At 43.5% G+C, this 20224-nt stretch overlaps 1 protein-coding gene across 1 annotated transcript in view; it reads right to left on the reverse strand.

The window, feature by feature from the left end:
* Positions 1-1880: 1880 nt before the first annotated feature.
* Positions 1881-20224, reverse strand: part of AFAP1L1 (actin filament associated protein 1 like 1) — a 66592-nt gene continuing 48248 nt past the window's right edge. Inside the window, exons 15-19 of the mRNA XM_062188874.1 lie at positions 19574-19685; positions 13506-13670; positions 11230-11423; positions 7486-7614; positions 1881-2851 (exon numbers count right to left, since the gene is read on the reverse strand). Coding sequence (XP_062044858.1) covers positions 2828-2851; positions 7486-7614; positions 11230-11423; positions 13506-13670; positions 19574-19685 — 624 coding nt within the window. The 3' untranslated portion in view covers positions 1881-2827. The remainder of the gene's footprint in view (positions 2852-7485; positions 7615-11229; positions 11424-13505; positions 13671-19573; positions 19686-20224) is intronic.

Genomic DNA, 20224 nt, shown 5'->3' on the forward strand with positions numbered 1-20224 from the left:
CCAAGCATCTCAATTTTTACCATAACATGACTTACTTGTAGTCTAGAAATTTGGGTTAGATTTTGTCTCTCATAGCGAGTTCCATGATGGCAGAGCTGCAGTCTCTTGCATCTTTATGTCCCCATTTAAGGCCCAAATCAAATATGTCATAACTAAAACTCCTTGGTTTGTTTTTTTTTTTTTTTTTTTTGTTTTTTTTTGGCTTCACAAGAAGAGTAGCATGGTTTTAGGAGATCTCCTTTTACATATAACAAAACAGAGCTGAGGATCCAGTGACAGGAAAATTCTGATCCAACAGTTGGCAATGTTGGGAAAGATGGAGCTAAAATTCTACGTCAGATCCATGGCGTGTATTTAAAAAACAAACAAACAAGGCATTTCAATAGGCAGGAACAAGAACTGGTATCTGTGCCTTAACCATTTTGCTTACAATGCTCTTAGCTGCTCAACTTACACCAAGTGTGCTGCATATATGCATCCATTTATTAAATGCTAATGTGCTTCTGAATGCTATAGTATAAGGGGAGGGCAATGTATGGATGAAATAGAGCTTTTGAATTAAGAGTAAGGGTTTGTGCTGGCTATACCACTTCCTGACTGTGTGAGTTTGGGCAAGTTACTTATCCGCTCTGCACTTCCTTTTCCTGAACTGTGAAAACTGGGATAATATAACCTATTTCACAGGGTTTTGGTGACGACTAAAGGAATAAGGCCTGGAAAAGTGATTAGTTAGCACTGGCACTGGAATTTAAAGGCAAAAGAAGAAATGCAGAACTCTAAGAAGTAAACAGCAGAGCATTAAACCAAGTACAGGGTCATTAGTGTGAGGTCATGTGCGACTGCACAGGTTGCAAGCCCGTGAAGCCTGCCCTAGCTATCACAGTGCTTGATAACAGTGAGTGCACAATAAATATTAATAGTTACTAAGGGTCCATTCTCACAGAGTCCAAGAAACACTTAATCCCAAAATAACCACAGGAGAAAGAGACACCGGTGACATGGTTGGAGTGCTGGGTGCCATTCTAAGGTCATATATTAAAAAAAAAAAAAAAAGAATACTGACAATTCAGAGTATGTGTGCTCCTCTGACACTGGAGACACTGAGGTGGAATTGGGGTGAGACCCATCAGTTATAACTGGGTCGCCTTCAGCTGGTGGTGGCTGTACTTACTACGTGTCAGTCATTTCATGCTTGATGGGAAGGACTCAGGCTTTTGAGTCAGACAGTTCTCATCCAGCTGATAATGAGAACCGCCGTGACAGCATTTCCCATTTCTCAGCTGCTTCGCAGGCATTATCTCATTAAATCTCCCAACATTCTTGGTAGGAAAGTACAGTTGTTAACCCCGTCTTCACATATAAGGAAAGTAGGGATCAGAGAGGTTAAGTCTTTGATGTTCTCAAGGTCACCTAGCTCATCAGTGGCCGGGCTGGCATGACTCAAATCTAATCCTATCTGGATCTGGGTTCTTAAAACCCTACATTTCGTGCTCTGTTACTGATCTGTTGAGTGAGTTTGATCAGGTTAATTTTCCTGTGCTGGTCTCCAGTTACATAGAGGGTGGTAAAGTTTAGATGAGGCTAAGGTATGTAAAACCTTAGGTGGGGTAAGATCTGTAAAGCCTCTAGCAAAGTATCTAGGGATTATTCTGGAATTTCCTTTCTCCTCCTTCAAATAACCCCTGAGCTCCTAAATAGTCATACCTTTATTGGTAGAAAATGTGTTAAAGCCAGACCTATAAAGTTCCGACAGGGTTGAGACAGTAGTGAGAGGCAAATTAAGGACACTGTCCAGGACTCAAGGTCCTTGCTTCCCCCTTTGGAAATATCAAGTTCATAAAGGATTAGCACCCTCGAGGCAGAAATAAGCCATCATCCACTTGATTTTCCTGGTAGTTTTACTTTACAGTAGATATGGAAGGGTAGACTAGTGGGCCTCCAGGTTCTAAGATGAGGACTTCGTGAGTATAAAAACACTGTCTTCTGGATTTTTAACCACAGCACCAGGAGCCTCCGTGTGATTTAAAATAGGTAAAGTCCTTGATAGACAGCAAATGACCCCACCTTACAATGCCTGCAATGTCCTGTGGACGTTAGAACTCCACATTCCTGTCTCTGAGTGTCACTGTGAGCTTAAAGTATGTTAGCTTCTCAGCTTCTCTTTGCATTCCACATACTCTGATCTCTCATTTTCAAACTCGGTTCTGGAAAAGATTCCAGTAGCTGCACTTAGCTTTCAGCAGATGAGGAATGCCTGTAGAATTTGCATGTCCTCTGTGGCTTTTGGGCACTGCTTTGCAGACAGGGATAATGTTATTGACCTTTCAGCCCCTTTGCCTTGCCTGGAGGTTGTAAGCAAAGCCCAACACACATGCAGTTGGCACAGTGCTGTCAGAAGATCAAGTCTCTTCCTCTTTGCAGTGCATCACTGATGCTTCAGCATTGCCTTCCTTTGCCATAAGGACTGGGAACTGGATACTGAGATGGGATGGATTGGCTTATTCACAGGTGCTTTCATTTCTTCTTCAGAAGGGAAGGTAAAGGCATCGAAAAACTCTTTACAACTGTGTAGACTTCTGTCTCCTACCCCCCACCCAGTTCCATTCTCTGTAAAGTCATAAGGGTGCCCTCTATTTTCTTCTTCCCTTCTGGTTCTTCCCTCCCCATAATCCCATAAAATCATGCAAACAATGAAGGCTGGTCTTTTAGGGAGCCTGAAGAATAGGTCCCATTTCCAGTCTTCTCATGGTGTCTCCTTGTGAAAAAGCATTTCTCCCTTAGAAGGACAAGCTGGTAATTCCTTTGGAATGAAATCTGCATCCTCTTTCTAGGTCTTCTTCATTTCCCATTCCTGAAGTAAAAGAAGGACAAGATAAATCAGTCTGTTAGATACTCACTGGAACCTGTAGGATAAAAATGTTTCACTGTCTTAAATATATTGTGTTATATCTCCACTGGCCATGCTAGACAGCCTTGGGTCCCAGTCCCATTCTCTCCCTGTGGCCCTAAGTCACTTTGCCGTGCTGGTCTCTCTTGTCCCTTCATCTATTCTCAATATAGTAGCCAGAGTGGTCTTTTAAAAATGTAGTTCATACCCCAAAACCCCTTGCTCAAAAGTTTCCAACTACTTTCTATTATGTTAGAACAAAATCCACAGTTCCTAAAGTGGCAAGGCTTCAGAAAAAGGGTTGGCAAACTATGGCCTATTGGCCAAATCTGGCCTATCAACTGTTTTTTCTAACTCATCATAGAAGAATGTTTTTCCTATTTTTAAATGTTGGGAAAATATCAAAAGAAGAATGGTATTTCATGACAAGTGAAAATTACATGAAATTCCAATATTTGCGTCTGTAAATAAAGTTTTATTGGGACACAGCCATGTCTAATTAGTTTATGTAGTGTCTGTGGCCACTTTTGTGCTACAGTGACAGAGTTCAGTGGTCGTGAAACAGATCACATAGTCCACAAAGCCTAGAAAAAACTGGGTGCTCCTGGTCTGGATGATCTGGCTTCTCATTGGTTGCCTCTTTGATTCTCCTGCTGCACACCCTTTGTTTTCTTCACTGGAATCACGTGGATCTTCTTGATGTTATTCTAACCCTCAAACATGTTAAGGGAACCCACTCAGGGACTTGCTACTTGCTCTTCTCTCTGCCTGGATCATCCTTTTCTTGGATTCCCACATGGCTCACTTCCTGACACTCCCTCCATTCAAGTCTCTGCTTACTGTGTCACATCCTCAAAGTGGTCTTTGCTGTCACTTAGATAACAGTTACCACCACCCCCATCACCCATTCTTCCCTTACCCTGCTTTGTATGTCTTGTCTTTTCTTTCCCTCCCTCCCTCCCTCCCTTCCTTCTTTCCTTCCTTCCTTCCTCTTTCTTCTCTCTCTTTCATTTATTTATTTATTTCAAAGAGAGAGAGAGAGAGAGAGAGAGAGGGATCTTCCATCTGCTGTTTGACTCCTGGATGGCTGCAACAGGTAGGGCTGGGCCAGGCTGAAGCTGGGAGCCAGGAGCTTCTTCCAGATCTCCCACATGGGTGGCCGAGGCCCAAGCACTTGGGGGCATGTTCACTGCTTTTCCAAGGCCATTAGCAGGGAGTTGGATCAGAAGTGGAACAACCAGGACACAAACCAGCATCCATATGGGATGTCAATGTTGCAGATGGCAACTTTACCCACCAAGCCACAATACCAGCTCCTGCTTTATCTTTCTTCAAAGTACTCATTACCACCTGGCATCATCTTCTGTATTTATGCATGTATTTCAAGTCTTGTCTTTCCAACTCCATGAAGGCAGGGACTTTTTTTGGTTCCCTGCTATGTAACCAGAATCTAGAATAAGACTGGTATATAGTAAGTCCTCAATAAATACTTGTTGAATGACTGGCCAACTGTAGGAGTGAATGTTGGCTCTCTGAGGCCCTGAAAGTCAATTCCAAATGAGGATGCAGCTGCAGCTTAGCAACAGAGCCCTGCATTTAAAAGTCCTAGACAAAACTGGCCAGCCTTCCCTAAGCAATGTTGCATGAAGGTAATACATAGCTGTCCTTTAATTATATTCTGATGTGATATATGCAATTTCAGGCCAGAAAATAGTTGGATGCTTGGGCGCTGTCTACCTCTCCCCTCTCAGTTCATCCACCCTCCTACTTGCTTTCCCTGCTCCAGCTGCTCCCTGGCCTCTGGTCAGCAGGCACAATAGAGAGCCAGAGCTTTGTGCCCCTCACTGTAGATCTTCTCAGGCCATTCCTTCCCACCATGCATGGGACTGTAATAGAGGCCTTCTGTAACAACTGTATCTCTCCATTTCTACTCCCAGTCCCTCTTTCTTGTTGTTTTAGAAATGTATCTGGAAGTACCTTTTCATAGTAACTGGGCATTCTTGAAAAATTATTTATTTATTTTATTTGGATGGGGGGAGAAGAGAGAGAGAATGAATGAGAATGAATTTATGTTCTCACTCTCCAAATGCTTTCAGCAGCCAGAACTGGGTCAAGTCAAAGCTGGGAACCGAGTCCAGGTCTCCCACATGGGTGAGAGGGATCCAACTACTTGAGCCATCACTTGTTATTCCCAGGGTGCATATTAGCAGGCAGATTGAATTGGGAGCACAGCCAAGAATCATACCCCGGTACTGCAATATGTGGTGCAGCTATCCTACGTGGTATCTTAACTGCTGTGCCAAATGCCCACCCCTGCACTTAACATTTTCTCTATCTCTTCTCACTAGCTTGGAAGTTCCTTGAGAGCTAAGACCCTTCCTGCCATGTTCACTGCTTTAGTTAAATTTCAGTTTCCTCAGTTGTGAAATGAGGCTAAGGATGCCCTTTTTACTTGGTCATTACAAAGTCTGAAAAGAAGAAGGCATTGAAAGTGTTTAGCAAAATATTTGGCATTTAGCAAGGGCTCCTTGTATTTCTATATTGAATAAAATTTGAATTTTCCACTACTTTAAACAGGATATTATCCCTTTTATGTTACTACTTTTCTAATTTTAAATTTAATTTTTGACTTATATATTGTGATTATCACAGTCAAGTTTGTTAACACATCTATCGCCTTACCTAATGACCGTATTTTTTTAATGGTAAGAATATTTGAGACCTAATCTCTTAGAACTTTAAGTATACCATACTCATCCAGTATTGTTAACAGTAGTCTCCCACTCTGTAAAAATAAAATAAAATAAAATAACGTAAATGAAAGATCTCCACAAGTGAGATCCCAGTGGAAAGAACAGGTCATCAAAGAAGGAGGTATCTTTCTCTGAAGGGAGGAGAGAACTTCCACTTTGACTATGACCTTGTCTAAATAAGATCGAAGTCGGCGAACTCAAAAGGCTTCCATAGCCTTGGCAATTCATGACTGGCGCCTAGGGAGATTACTGATGCCATAAAACAAGAGTGTCAATTTGTTAAGTCAACAACAGGAGTCATTGTGCACTTACTCCTCATGTAGGATCTCTGTCCTTAATGTGCTGTACATTGTGATTTAATGCTATAACTAGTACTCAAACAGCATTTTTCACTTTGTGTTTCTAGGTGGGTGCAAACTGTTGAAATCTTTACTTAATATACTAAACTGATCTTCTGTATATAAAGATAATTGAAAATGAATCTTGATGTGAATGGAAGGGGAGGGGGAGCAGGAAAGGGGAGGGTTGGGGGTGGGAGGGAAGTTATGGTGGGGGGAGCCATTGTAATCCATAAGCTATACTTTGGAAATTTATATTCATTAAATAAAAGTTAAAAAAAATTCAATGAATACAAACACAAATTAAAAAAAAAACCAGAAGTCTCCATGCTATACATTAGATAGATCTATCTCTAAAACTGAAATTTTGTACCATCTGACCAATATCTCTTCATTTCCCCTACTTCCCAGGCCCCAGCAAACACATTCCACATTGCTGTTTTATTTTAAATTAAGAAAGATTACTTTTATATATTTGTCTTATAAAAAATATTGTTCTAAATAAATATAAATGGATTTACAAAAAAAAAAAAAAGATATTGTTCCAGGGCTGGTATTGTGGCTCAGTGGGGCAATGCCAGCATTGCATATTAGAGCTACAGTTCAAGTCCCAGTTGCTCTGCTTCGTATCCAGCTCCCTGCTAATGTGACTGGGAGAGCAGCAAATGATAGCCAGGTACTTGGGTCCTTGCCATCCAGGGGGAGACCCAAATGGATTTCCGGGCTTCTGGCTTTGGCCTGGCCCAGCCCCTGGCTGTTGTGACCATTTGGGGAATGTACCAGCACATGGAAGATATTTCTCTCTCTCTCTCTTTCTATCTCTCACTCTGCATTTCAAATAAATAAATATTTAAAAATAATAATAAAAAAAGGAGATTGGACCTTTAAAATCTGTCCACATTTCTTAGCTTGGACTTCAGGTCCTTCTATACCAAAGCATCTTTCTAGTCTCACCTCCCCCTCAGTTGCTCATTCTGTGCTGTCAGGTGGATCCGAGTGCCAGCATTAGCGAAGGTTCATGAGCATCTCTGGTGTGCCAGGCACTTGTTATTCAGATCCACACTTCCTTATCTACAATTCTGAGACCTAGAAAGCCCTGAAACCAAAATATTTTCCAAGTGGTTTCGTCAAACTCATTTGGTGACAAAACCTGACACAACCCAGTGTGAAGCTGTTTATAATCTTGATGCCTGCACCGGTTTAGGCAAGTTCCATTATCCCCTGACCTTCAGTTTCCTCACCTAGGGAATGGGCCCCTTTTGTGCTCAGAACACAGGTGGCAGGCTCAGAAGTCAGAGGACTGAGCTTGTTAGCATGATGTATCAATGAAAGTGAACCTGTTCTGAACGAGGCCAGAGGACTCTTCCCTCTGAGGAAGGTTCATGAGCGTTACTGCACGTGGGTGAACAGTTATCTTTTGTCACTGACTAGATGTTGGGGTTTTGGGGAGGTTCCATGTAAAGCGGCTTCCTGAACTGACTGTAGATTCGCTGAGTGATGACTGTACCTTGGCTTTCTGCAGCACCCTTCCTTGGTTGGAGGCAACTATGGATGGGCTTCTCTTCCTTAGCTCAGACACACAGTTGACAGGCAGAGGTTGCTCTGGGGCGCTGGTCTGGGGTTTGTTTGCAGTTTCCTGGTGATGACAAAAACAGTTCAGTAGGATGGGTCTAGTGATGGCTACCCACACCCACCCTGTCCTCGAAAGAATCAGGGCAGGGATAAGTATCTGGCGCAGCAGTTAAGATGCTACTTGAGATATTCCATATCCCATATCAGGGTGCCTGGGTTTGAGTCCTGGCTGTACTTCAAATTCCATGTTTCTCTGACTGCACACCCTGGGAAGCAGCAGGTGATGGTTCATGTAGTTGGGTCTCTGCCACCTACATGGGAGACCAGGATTGAGTTCCAGGTTCTTGGTTTTGAGTTGGCCCACCTCTGGTCTATCCCTAGCTATTGGGGCATTTGGGGAGTGAGCTAGTGGATAGGAGATTTCTGTCTCTGCCTTTCAAAAAAAATAAGAGTAGTTTAAAATGGAAAGCACTAGGAAAACCTGCCAGCACTTAACAGGGTGAGTGAAAAAGGTACTCAGGGCCATAGGATAGAGATAGTGACAACCGAAACTACCGAGCCTCACCACGCACCAGGTGTCACGTGGAGTGGATTAGTATAGTTAACCTTTTTTTTTTTTTTTAATTTGACAGGTAGAGTTATAGACAGTGAGAGAGAGAGAGTCAGAGAGAAAGGTCTTCCTTCCGTTGATTCACTCCCCAAATGGCCGCATGGCTAGCGCTGCGCCAATCCGAAGCCAGGAGCCAGGTGCTTCTTCCTGGTCTCCCAAGCAAGTGCCAGGGCCCAAGCACTTGGGCCATCCTCCATTGCCTTCCTGGGCCACAGCAGAGAGCTGGACTGGAAGAGGGGCAGCTGGGAGTAGAACCCTGTGCCCACATGGGATGTCAGCACTGCAGGCAGAGGATTAACCAAGTGAGTCATGGCGCCAGCCCCAGGATAGTTAACCTTTCAACAAGCCTATGAAGTAGGCACTGTTACTGATAGTCATTCCATCTCACAGATGAGGAAGATGGGAAGGTCAAGTTGCTGAACCAAGGTCACATGACTGCTGAGTGGGAGGCTGGGATTCAAACCTTCAAATCCCACAGCTGTATTTTTTTTTTTTTTGACAGGCAGAGTGGACAGTGAGAGAGAGAGAGAGAGACAGACAGAGAAAAAAATCTTCCTTTTCTGTTGGTTCACCCCCCAATGGCCGGCGTGGCCGTGGCCGGCGCGCTGCAGCCAGCGCATCACGCTGATCCGAAGTCAGGAGCCAGGTGCTTCTCCTGGTCTCCCATGTAGGTGCAGGACCCAAGCACTTGGGCCATCCTCCATTGCACTCCCGGGCCACAGCAGAGAGCTGGCCTGGAAGAGGGGCAACTGGGACAGAATCCGGCGCCCCAACCGGGACTAGAACCCGGTGTGCCGGTGCCGCAAGGTGGAGGATTAGTCTATTGAGCCACGGCGCCAGCCAACAGCTGTATTCTTAACCTCTCTGCTGTATCCTTTTCATTTTCTACCTTACTTTCACCCTTAAATCTTCCAGATAACTGTTTGGTGCCTTACTGAATGTAGTTCCTTAAGTATAACATCTCGAAAGCTACGCTTGTGGGGAATTAGAGACAACTTCTTTTTATCTCCCAGGGGCATCAAAGGGCTGTAGAGTGGAGGGAACAACAGGGCATACTGGTAGGAGCAAGCAGCTGGTGAATGAATCACTTTTAGCTCCTTCCCCAGCCCTGTATGACCCCTGGTCCTTCTGTTCTTCGACTGTACAGTAAGGCTGGAAATGCCTTGTGGGGAGGAAGTGTAGGGTGTAAAGACCAAGGACTAGCTTCAGTGTCATGGGTGTGGGCCAACTAGGCCATGTGACTTGATACAACAATAACAATAATACAACACCCAATGCCAACTCATACCTATTGGACAGGTGATTTCATCTCATTAAGTCTTGATTTCCTTGTCTGAAAGCAAGTAAACCATTTATTCATTCAACAAATATTTATTACACTCATATTTTTAAAGGCTTTCTAAAGGGCTAGGGATATAATAAAACAGACATAGTCCAATTCTTAATAAAAATAAAGTCTAGACATGTAATAAGTAAGGACACATACATACACCTACACACAATTTATGGTTAAGTGCTCTGAGGAAGAATAGTGGGACTGTTGGTAATTTTAATCAGTAGTTCCCATCCAGGGATGATTTTATTTTATTTTATTTTTGACAGGCAGAGTGGACAGTGAGAGAGAGAGACAGGGAGAAAGGTCTTCCTTTGCCGTTGGTTCACCCTCCAATGGCTGCCGCGGCCAGCGCACTGCGCTGATCCGAAGGCAGGAGCCAGGTGCTTCTCCTGGTCTCCCATGGGGTATAGGGCCCAAGCACTTGGGCCATCCTCCACTGCACTCCCGGGCCACAGCAGAGAGCTGGCCTGGAAGAGGGGCAACCAGGACAGAATCCGGCGCCCTGTCCGGGACTAGAACCTGGTGTGCCGGCGCCGCAAGGCGGAGGATTAGCCTATTGAGCCACGGCGCCAGCCTCCAGGGATGATTTTTGCTGTCCCAGAGAACATTTGGCAATTTTGGCAGACAGTTTGGTTGTCATAACTGGTGGTGGGCATAGACTAGAGATACTGATAAATATCCTGTGATGCACAGCACAGTCCCCTGTAGGAAAGAATGATTGGCCCACATGTTTATAGTGCTGAAGTTGAGAAGCCCTGATACAGGCGAGGTCTTGGAAGTCCTGAGGAAGTCCCATTGGAGATGACAGTGACTTTCCTGTAGGGTTACTGAGTGTAGTAGAGACACTGAAGGCAGAACCCAAGGACAAGAGCTGGTGCATGGGAGATCCCAGAAGAGTGCATGCATCATGGTGGCTGAGCAAGACTCTGGAATCAGACCCCCCTGGTTTGGACTCTGTGTCCCTGAGTGATCTTGAGCATGTCATTCAACAACTCTGAACCTCAGATCCCTTGTCTATCCAGTGGGGTTAATACACATAACCCTATCTCATGGGATTGTTGCAAAGATCATGTGAGATAACACAGGTTAGGATGCTCTATAGGTCTATGGAAATCGATCAACATGTTGGTTACTCAACATGGGGTAGCTACTGTTATCAGTAACCTCAGGGCTGTTCCTGAGATCACTTTCACAGAAGTAGTGCTTAGAAGTGATCACATAGTGGTGCTGCCGTGAGGAAAATAACCATTCAGAGACCAAGGAATCTTGCTCTAAGAGTCCCTTTTCAGCTGTGCCACCTGTGCCATGACCACTCCCCTCTTTGGGCCTCAGTTTTCTCATCTGTAAGTGATCATACCCTTTAAAAATTATGTATGCATGTATGTATTTATTTATGTGTAATTATTTAGAAGACACAGAGAAACAGGCAGAGATCGCTCATCCACTGGTTGAATCAATTTGAGCCTCCCACATGAGTTCCAAGAACCCAAGTACTTGGGCTATCACTTCCATCTCCCAGGGTACACATTTGCACAAAGCTGAAATCTGGAGTAGAGTTGGAACTTGAAGGCAGGCCCTTTGAGATGAAATGTGGAAATCCTCAGTGGTATCTTAATTGCTGCTCTAAATGCCTGCCCCAGTGATCCTTTTATTTCCGAAAAAAACATCATGTTAGAAAGTTCTATAGAGTGTTAAGGAGCAGCAATCCCTGGTGTGGGAGGCTGGGCACTCACCCTACTCTTGTTTTTGCTGCTCATGGAGAGCCCCAAGGCTGGGCCGCCTGCCAGGGACTGCTGCAAGCGCTCCTTTACGGCCACAAGCTTCAGCTCCAGGTCAATCCGGCGTTCTTCCTTTGCCCGACACTGAACTTCCAGGGTGGCCATGGCTTCCTCCAGAGCCTTTAATTTTACTCCTGAGTCTAGAGACCCTGATGAGAAAAGGGTAGGGTGAGCCTGGCTTGAAATGTCAGCAATTCTGGCACGTCCCCCTGCCCTTGCCTGCCCCTTCTGAAGGACATTTCCTGCCCTGCAGTCCTGGTTAAGAGACGGACTTTGGGCTTGGGCTTCTAGCTTCATGCTGGGTGGTGTGTTCTTTCTTACCCAGTACTTCTTTTCTGAAAACACCACCCTGATTCTCCACTTGGAGACCACCTTTCCCCTATCATTCTCTATGGTTTGGGTGAGGCTGACCCCACTTCTCCTTCAAGGGAATAGTAGATAATAACTTAGACTCACCGCATTGTATCTTCTGGTCACAGATTGGTGTAGGGACCAAAGTTGGTCCAATGAGAGTGAATCCTAAGACTTTGTGGTGTTCATTGGAAAGAGCTGCCTCTGCTGGCATGGCTATCTATAAGGACTGGAGGTATACAGCCACTGTGCCACCATAAGGGGGGGAGAGAATGAAACCAAAGGAGAGGAAGACAGAAGCATAGACTAGAGAAATAAGCCTCCTAGTGACATCATTGAAGTCTCTGAACCTCACTACACCTGATCTCTCAATTTTCCAATTCTTACTTTCTTTTCATTTCTCTGCCAGTATGACTTTGATTTCCATTACTTGTAAGCTAAAGTAATAACACAGGGCTTTATATAGGTCAGGATTTCTAGTTGGATTTTGCTGCTTTTTCAGTTTGATCCAACAAACTTAGAGTAGTACCTTATTTGTGCCAAGTGTTGTGTTGGATATTACCAGGTTTATACACTGGTTCCATTCTTTGCCCTGAATGAAGCTGCAGTGGAGGATTTTTCCAGTAATGTTGAACTTTTTGCATTCATTTATTCAGTAAATATTTGTTGAATGCTTTCTGTGTACCAAGCCCTATCCTGGGCCCTTCAACATATCAGCAAATAAAACAGGCAATAATCTTTGCTCTTAAGGGGTTTGATTGTGTGTGTGTAAGAGAGAGAGAGACAACAATAAATAAAAATGAGGATAATAATCTGGCAGGGTACAAAGTGATATTAAAAAAAATGCTGAGCAGGAAAAGGAGAAAAGATAGCTTGCTGCAAACTCTGGTTCTGCCTTTATTGAAGGCAAAATGAAATTTGTTGAAACCAAGCTGTCTTGCTAGGCCTCCTTCCCACTGATTTTGGTTCTATCCTTTCAACGAGTCTTCAGCAATCTGTGGGTAGACTCCAGTGACAGGGATGTGAGCTCCTGAAATGGTCTACAGCACTGTGAACTGTGGGGTTTCCTCTTAGGAACGGGTCCACAGGTTCTGACTCCCACCAGGCTAGGTGATCTTGGAAACTTCAGGCTGAAAATGTGGCCAACCACAGTTAGAGAGGGAATCCAAAGGAAATGCATCAGAAAATGGTGTGTGGAGGAATCCAGGGAAGGCAGGGCCTGCTTAGGTCCCTGGATTTCAGAAGATCCTGGGCAGGTATCGCTGCCCCTCATCCCAGCTCCTGACCATTGTCACACATGAATGAATGAATGAATGTAGGGTTCAGAATGATCTCTCTCTCTCTCTCTCTCTCTCTTTTTTTTTTTTTTTTTGACAGAGTGGACAGTGAGAGAGAGAGAGAGAGAGACAGAGAGAAAGGTCTTCCTTTTCTGTTGGTTCACCCCCCAATGGCCGCTGCAGCCAGCACGCTGCGCTGATCTGAAGCCAGGAGCCAGGTGCTTCTCCTGGTCTCCCGTGCAGGTGCAGGGCCCAAGCACTTGGGCCATCCTCCACTGTACTCCCAGGCCACAGCAGAGAGCTCTTGTTTTCTTTCTGCTATGACACTCTTTGTTTTTCTCATTTCTATATTAGTTTGCACCCTGCTACATTAAGCACGTGCATTACTGTGATGCATTTTCATGTCCTTTACCCAACAGCAGTTACAACATTGATGACGTTTCTTTTAGTGAGGGAGAGTGATGATGGTGCTAATGAAGAGAAGGAGATGAGAAGTCCACCTCTCCAGGGTAGGAAACCTTGTGACCTGTATGAGGTCTGTGCCAGGAGTGTTGTGTTGGATGAGCCACCCATTGGCTCTAAGGACCATTCCCATGTAGATACCTGGGCTGTTCCGAATGGCTTCCTTCAGCTCCCTCTTCTCCTGCCGCAGTGCCACCAGCTCTGTCCGGATTGTCTCCTTCTCTTTCTCCAGCTTCTCTTTTTCTACCAGGTACCTTCGGGCGTCCTCTTCAGCTCTGTTCTTGCCGTACTTGTATTGATTGGCACCTGCAGAGGTATGGGGAAGACAGAGGCTTTTAGTTCTGACCTTCGTAAGGGTATTGGTATTTGGATATTGTTAGCTTCTGTCTTAGCCTCAGCTTTTCCATCTAGATAATGGGGATATTTAGATCCATGCCTTTTAATATATTTAGTGTGCATTTCTGAGGGAAATAAATAGCAAAAGGGAGGCAGTGGAGCATTGGAAAGAAGGGCTTTGGAACCAGACAGACAAAGGTTGGGTCTTCTGTGGCCTTTGCTGGTTGTGGGACATCAGGTGGAAGTGAATGGTGGTGCTTTGTGCCTTTCCCTCCAGGACTCACTTTCCTTATGTGTAAATATTGATAAAATTTACTTCTTAGGATTGTGGTCAGGTTTAATGAGATAATTAGTGAAAAATACTTACAGTTCTTGGCAGATAGCACTTAGTAATTTTTAGGCAATAATGATAATACTATAAAGCAAATTTTTGATTGTCAACTCCCAAGTATATATAAATCAAGGAGATAATTACATATAACTCAAATCTATAGAGATTCTAAACCTTCAGTTAAAGTCAGGCACTGCACATTTTATTTATCAGAAGAGTTGGGGGAGGAGAGACCTAATACTACTGTAGGCTCAACACTATGATGTACAATGACAGCAAACAATTATGTAAAAAATATATTCTAAGTACTGCATGCTAAGCCATTGGCTTGCATTTCCATGTAATCCTCACAAGAGCTTTCTATCATCAGCTCTATTTAATTGTTGTTGAAACTGAGGCACAGAGAGGTGAGGTCCCAGTGCCGATGGTAATAGAGTTGAGGTTGAATCCATGACTGACTGACTCCAGAGCCATCAGTACTACCCTAGCTGAGTCAAGGCTATGCTCCAGCCTCTCTGGGGGGAAGTTTTACTTTTTGATTACAGATAGCCACACACAACCTTTTGGTATTTCATGGGGGTACAAAATGATTCCCATGGTTTACTGATAACTGGGGCTCAAGTCTTTTCAACTCTTAGAGGGATTGGAATGGTCACCCAGTGACTGTTGCAAAAATCAGTTCCTACCACAAGTATACTGCAATTCCAGCCTGATCATAAACACAACATGGAGAGCAGATATGCAGACCTGTACCTCCCCAAATTTCTAAGACACACAATGACACGCTAGGCAAGGTGGCTTCCAGACTTTACATTTTTATAGCTTGGATTAAAAAAAAAAGAACAAAGGATTACCAGTATTTTATGACATCAAACAAGGACCTTTTTGTGCTATTGTTGTTATACCCATATATGTTACAGACTTGGCAATGCATTGTTAAAATTATTATATTATTTTATGGCTATTAAGCTAAGAGAAGAAAGGAGAGAAAATATATATTAGTGGAATTTGTTATATCTGGCTTCTTATTTCCCATTTGGTATCATTTTCTTACATCTACCCACCTCCTTTGGGCCATTATTTTCAAAATTTTATGTTTCTATGTACTACAGGCCCAACAAAATGGAAATAAATGGAATTCTATGCAATTTTTTTAGCGAATTAAAAGAGAATATGTATTTTGTCTTTTGCTCAGTTATCTTTAACAATGTTTGCTTTTGTGTGTGTGTGTGTGTGTGAATTCAAATTTCCATCTGATTCATTTGCTTTAAGTCTGAATTTCCTTTTGCATTTCTTGTAAAATAGGTCTGCTGGTAACAGATTTTCTGTTTCTGAGGAAGTGTCTTCATTTTACTTTCATTTTTGAAAGAGAGCTTTGCTGCCGCCTTGCGGCGCCGGCACACCCGGTTCTAGTCCCGGTCGGGGCACCGATCCTATCCCGGTTGCCCCTCTTCCAGGCCAGCTCTCTGCTATGGCCAGGGAGTGCAGTGGAGGATGGCCCAAGTGCTTGGGCCCTGCACCCCATGGGAGACCAGGAGAAGCACCTGGCTCCTGCCATCGGATCAGCGCGGTGCGCCGGCCGCAGCACGCCTACCGCGGCGGCCATTGGAGGGTGAACCAACGGCAAAAGGAAGACCTTTCTCTCTGTCTCTCTCTCTCACTGTCCACTCTGCCTGTCAAAAAAAAAAAAAAAAAAAAAAAAAAAAAAAAGAAAGAGAGCTTTGCTGGATATAAGAACTTGGTTAACAGCATTTTTCTTTCATGGTTTTGGAATATGTTACCTCACTGCTTCTGGCTTTCTGATAAGACTCAACTGTTAATATTATTGGGGTTCTCTTGTAAGTGAGGGGTTGATTTTCTCTTTGTCTTGGTGTCAGCATTTTTTTTTTTTTTTTTTGCCAGGCAGAGTGGATAGTGAGAGAGAGAGAGAAAGAGAAAAGAGAGAGAGAAAGGTCTTCCTTTTTGCCGTTGGTTCACCCTCCAATGGCCACTGCGGCCGGCGCATCTCGCTGATCCAAAGCCAGGAGCCAGGTGCTTCTCCTGGTCTCCCATGCAGGTGCAGGGCCCAAGCACTTGGGCCATCCTCCACTGCCTTCCTGGGCCATAGCAGAGAGCTGGCCTGGAAGAGGGGCAACCGGGATAGAATCCAGCGCCCCAACCAGGACTAGAACCTGGTGTGCCGGCACCACAAGGCTGAGGATTAGCCTGTTAAACCACAGCGCCGGCAGGTGTCAGCATTTTTACTATGATGTGTCTTGGGTATCTCCTTGCCTTTATTTTACTTGGATTCAGTGAATTTGATGGACATGTAGATTAATGTTTTTAAAATACATTTGGCATGTTTTCAGTTATTATTTATTCTAACATTTTTATGCTCCTTTCCCTGTCTTCTCTATTTCTGGTATTCCCTTTATACAAATATAAGGGACTTCAAAAAATTCATGGAAAATGAAATTAAAAGATATACACATTTTCCATGAACTTTTTGAATTCTTTTCATATTAGTGAACTTACTTATGTTCCTCATTTCTCTGAGATTCAGTTTATTTCTCTTCATTCTTTTTTCTGTTTTTTCGCTTGTGTAATCTCCACTGATCTGTTTTCAAGTTCACCAGTTCTGCTGCTTCAATTTTACTGTTGAGCCACTCCAGTGAGTTTTTCATTTCAGTTATTATACTTTTCAGTTGCATGATTTCCATTAGGTTCTTCTTTTTTATAATTTCTATCTCTTTGGTAGTCTCTGTGTGATAATACATTGTCATAGTACTTCCTTTGTTTCTTTAAGCATGGTTTCCTTTTTTCTTTGAGCATATTTATTTGGCTGTTTGGAATCTCTGTTAAATTCTACATGTGGGTCCTCTCACAAGCAATTTCTCTTACTTGTTTTTTCTCTTTGTAGTTCACACTTTTCTGCTTCTTTGCATATATTTTGGATTGAAAATTGGACATTTGAGAAATAAATTGTAGCATATTTGAATACTGATGGGTATTCCGCCTGCAGGGTTGTTGTTATTTGTTTGTTTATTCTGTGACTTGGCTGAACTACTTTACTGAAGTGTACTTCCTCCTGCAATGTGAAACTTCTGATGTTGTTTCTCAGAGGGCACAGCCCTGGGCATGAGAACAGTCATCCTGGGATGACAGTGGTTTTAGCAAGGCTCTCTGATTCTCCCTCTGATCTCTCTGGTAAGCAGTTTGTCTCTGTTGGTATCAGAGTCAGCTGTTAGGCTTTACTAATTGTCAATTGATAATTCCATTGTTTTTGACACTGCCCTGGGGCAAAAATTGCTCCAGGGTTTGATCCAATTAAATTCAGGCCTATACATGGTAATTTTAGAGGCCAGTATCTGAGATTTATTCTGATACCAGGAGGGCCCTGGTAACCAAGGCCTCCTTTCAACACCAGCACAAATTAAGCCATGTGCATGAGCCATTGTAGAAGTGGATCTTCTAGCTGGTCAGGTGTTCAGATGCCTTCAAATGAAAAGCCATCTGCAACCTCAAGGACCCCAAGCCTAAGTAAGATGCTCAGGATTCCTGATGCACAGAAACTGTGACATAACACATGCTCATTGTTTCGGGGAGCTAAATTTTCAGTACTTTGTTATGTAGCAATAGATAATTAACATGTGACTGGGGACAAGACCTTTGTGTTATAGACTGAATGTTGACATACCCCAAATTCATATTCTGAAACTTGATCCCCAGTATGAAGGTGTTATGAAGTGAGACCTTTGGGGTGTGACTAGCTCATAGGGTGGAGTCATCATAAGTGAGATTAGTATCAGTTCTTAAAGAAAGTCCAGATAGTTCCGTTGTCCCCTGGCGTTTGAACACATGGGGTAAAGATGGCCATCTATGAAACAGGAGATGGGACCTCACCAGACACTAAATCTAAATCTGCTGGCACCTTGATCTTAAACGTCCCAGCCCCCAGATCTCTGAGCAAATTTCTGTTGTTCATAAGTCACCAAGTGTGTGGAGGTTTGTTATAGCAGCCTGAAAGGACCAGGGCACTTTCCCTTTTATGTTCTTCAGCTTCTTTATCTGAAAAACAGTGTTGTTGGAAGACATTAGTAGCCTACCCTGTAGTTTCCTCTTGCCATTGAAAGAGCCCTGTGGCTTCACAGTGACAGCTCACAGGATGCTGTTTGGGCAAAGAGGAGACCAAGTGGCCTTAACCTAAGCATCTCTACTTTTATCACTTTTCTGAACTAGGATTTCACATATATTTGATTTGAAGAAAGGGTTTGGATTTTTTGTTTTGTTTTGTCTTTGTTGTTAATGTTTTTTTTTTCTGTACATTTTGTGATTTTTAAAATCTTACATGCTTATTTCAGTTTTGTTTTCCATTTACAAATGGGCAATTCACAAGGTCCTGATTCCATTGCCTATGAGACTATAGGGTCTAAAAAATTTACACAACTGCCCTCTAATTGCTCAGACCAGCAGAGAGGAAAGGAAATTTCCAAAGTCACACAATGATCTAGTGGTCTGTGAGAAATGGAAGGCAGATCCCTGACCCCAGGAGGGGTTATCTGTTCCTATGAAATGGAGCTGTCACATAGGAAAGCGTTTTTTTAAAATAAGCCTTTGAAAAGCAAAGAACAGAACTTGACTGTGTTCAGGTGTAGAGGGAAGACACAGAAAGCAATTAAGAAAAAAACTCTTGGAACATCATGTCCTACGGGAAGCAGACTTGCTCATAAATATAAATTACATGGGAGCAGAGATGAGTGTTGGAAATCAGACAAGACTTAGGACAGAGTTATTGGGCATACTTTGTCATTATAGTGTAGTGTGGCAATCTGGCAATTCACCAAGCCTAGGACACGGAGGTGAGCTGTGACTTTTGTGGCAGCCTACTGCAGGGTATCTGGAGGGGCTTAGTTCTGCAGATATTATCCAAATCAGAAGCCACAAATCATTAAACTCTGAAACAGATACAGTTTATAGATGATCCCCTATACAGACACACACACACACACAGGCTTCTAAAAGTTTGTGGAAAATGGAATTAAAAAATAAATTTTGGTAGGTACAAAAGTTTTGAAATCCATATATTATTTTTTCATAATATGTATTTTCATATACTTTTTAAAGACCACTTGTAATTAACATATGGCCTTATTTGGTATTAAATTTTTTAAAAAGCTAGCTGCTAATATTCAAAAAATAGATTTTGTGTATGGCATAGATTTCTGGCATCCTCTGAATGTTGTTGTCAATTTGACAATAAAGGGCTGGCCTGCCACTTGGGGGCCATGGACTAGGGCTGAGTGGCAGCCACCTCTAAGGTTGGAGTCTGAGTGCTCCTCTTTCCCACAGTCAGCCACCACCTGTTATTTCTCCCCCAAGGGCACAGGCTTGCTGTGCTTCATCACTGTGAGCTGTCATTCTGCTTATGGTAGAGGATTCTTACTTGTCACTTCCCTCATGTACTTATTCGCCTGACTCCTGGAGCAGGAGGCTATTTTGGATTGCTCCCCCCACTCCCCAACCCCAACTTCTGTTGAGCAGGGAGGGCCCACACAGGACTTACTGGAGGCGTGGCGCTTAACTTTGACCTGTGGGTCCACTCGATGGGACTTCTCACTGCAGGAGGAGGCATGGCGCTTTACCTGGGCCCCAGTGGGGCGCTCAGGCTCCTCATCCTGGTGGGAGATAGAGGAGGAAGGTTAAGTACAGGGAGGCTCAGGCTCATTGACACAGGTCCTTGCATGGTGCTCGTGGAACCTTTGAGATCTTGGCCTTGTGCTTGTGGACTTAGGCAGCACTCAACAATTTCTAAAGCATTTTCCTTGGCCCTGTATCATTTGGAACTCATAATTTTCTTTGGGGAGGCAACCCTAAATGAATACCCACTGAGAGGAAAGCTAGGAAGTTTCAAAAGACTATGTGACCATAGATATTTTGATTTATCATGGAATTTTTGTCCTCACATCATTTGAAAGCATCTTTCTAATTTTGGGCCTTACTAATACAGAGTCCTCTCAAAAAACATGTCATGGGTAAAATCAGCCAACAATAGAAGTGACATGAATTAATGTTACTGGCTGTGAAGAATATGAAGAACATTCAAAATGCACTGGTTCTAGTCCTGGCTGCTCCTCTTCCCATCCAGCTCTCTACTGTGGCCTGGGAAAGCAGTGGAGGATGACCTGAGTCCTTGGGCCCCTGCACCCACGTGGGA

Source organism: Lepus europaeus, chromosome 4, assembly GCF_033115175.1.
Source record: "Lepus europaeus isolate LE1 chromosome 4, mLepTim1.pri, whole genome shotgun sequence".
Classification (NCBI taxonomy): Eukaryota; Metazoa; Chordata; class Mammalia; order Lagomorpha; family Leporidae; genus Lepus; species Lepus europaeus.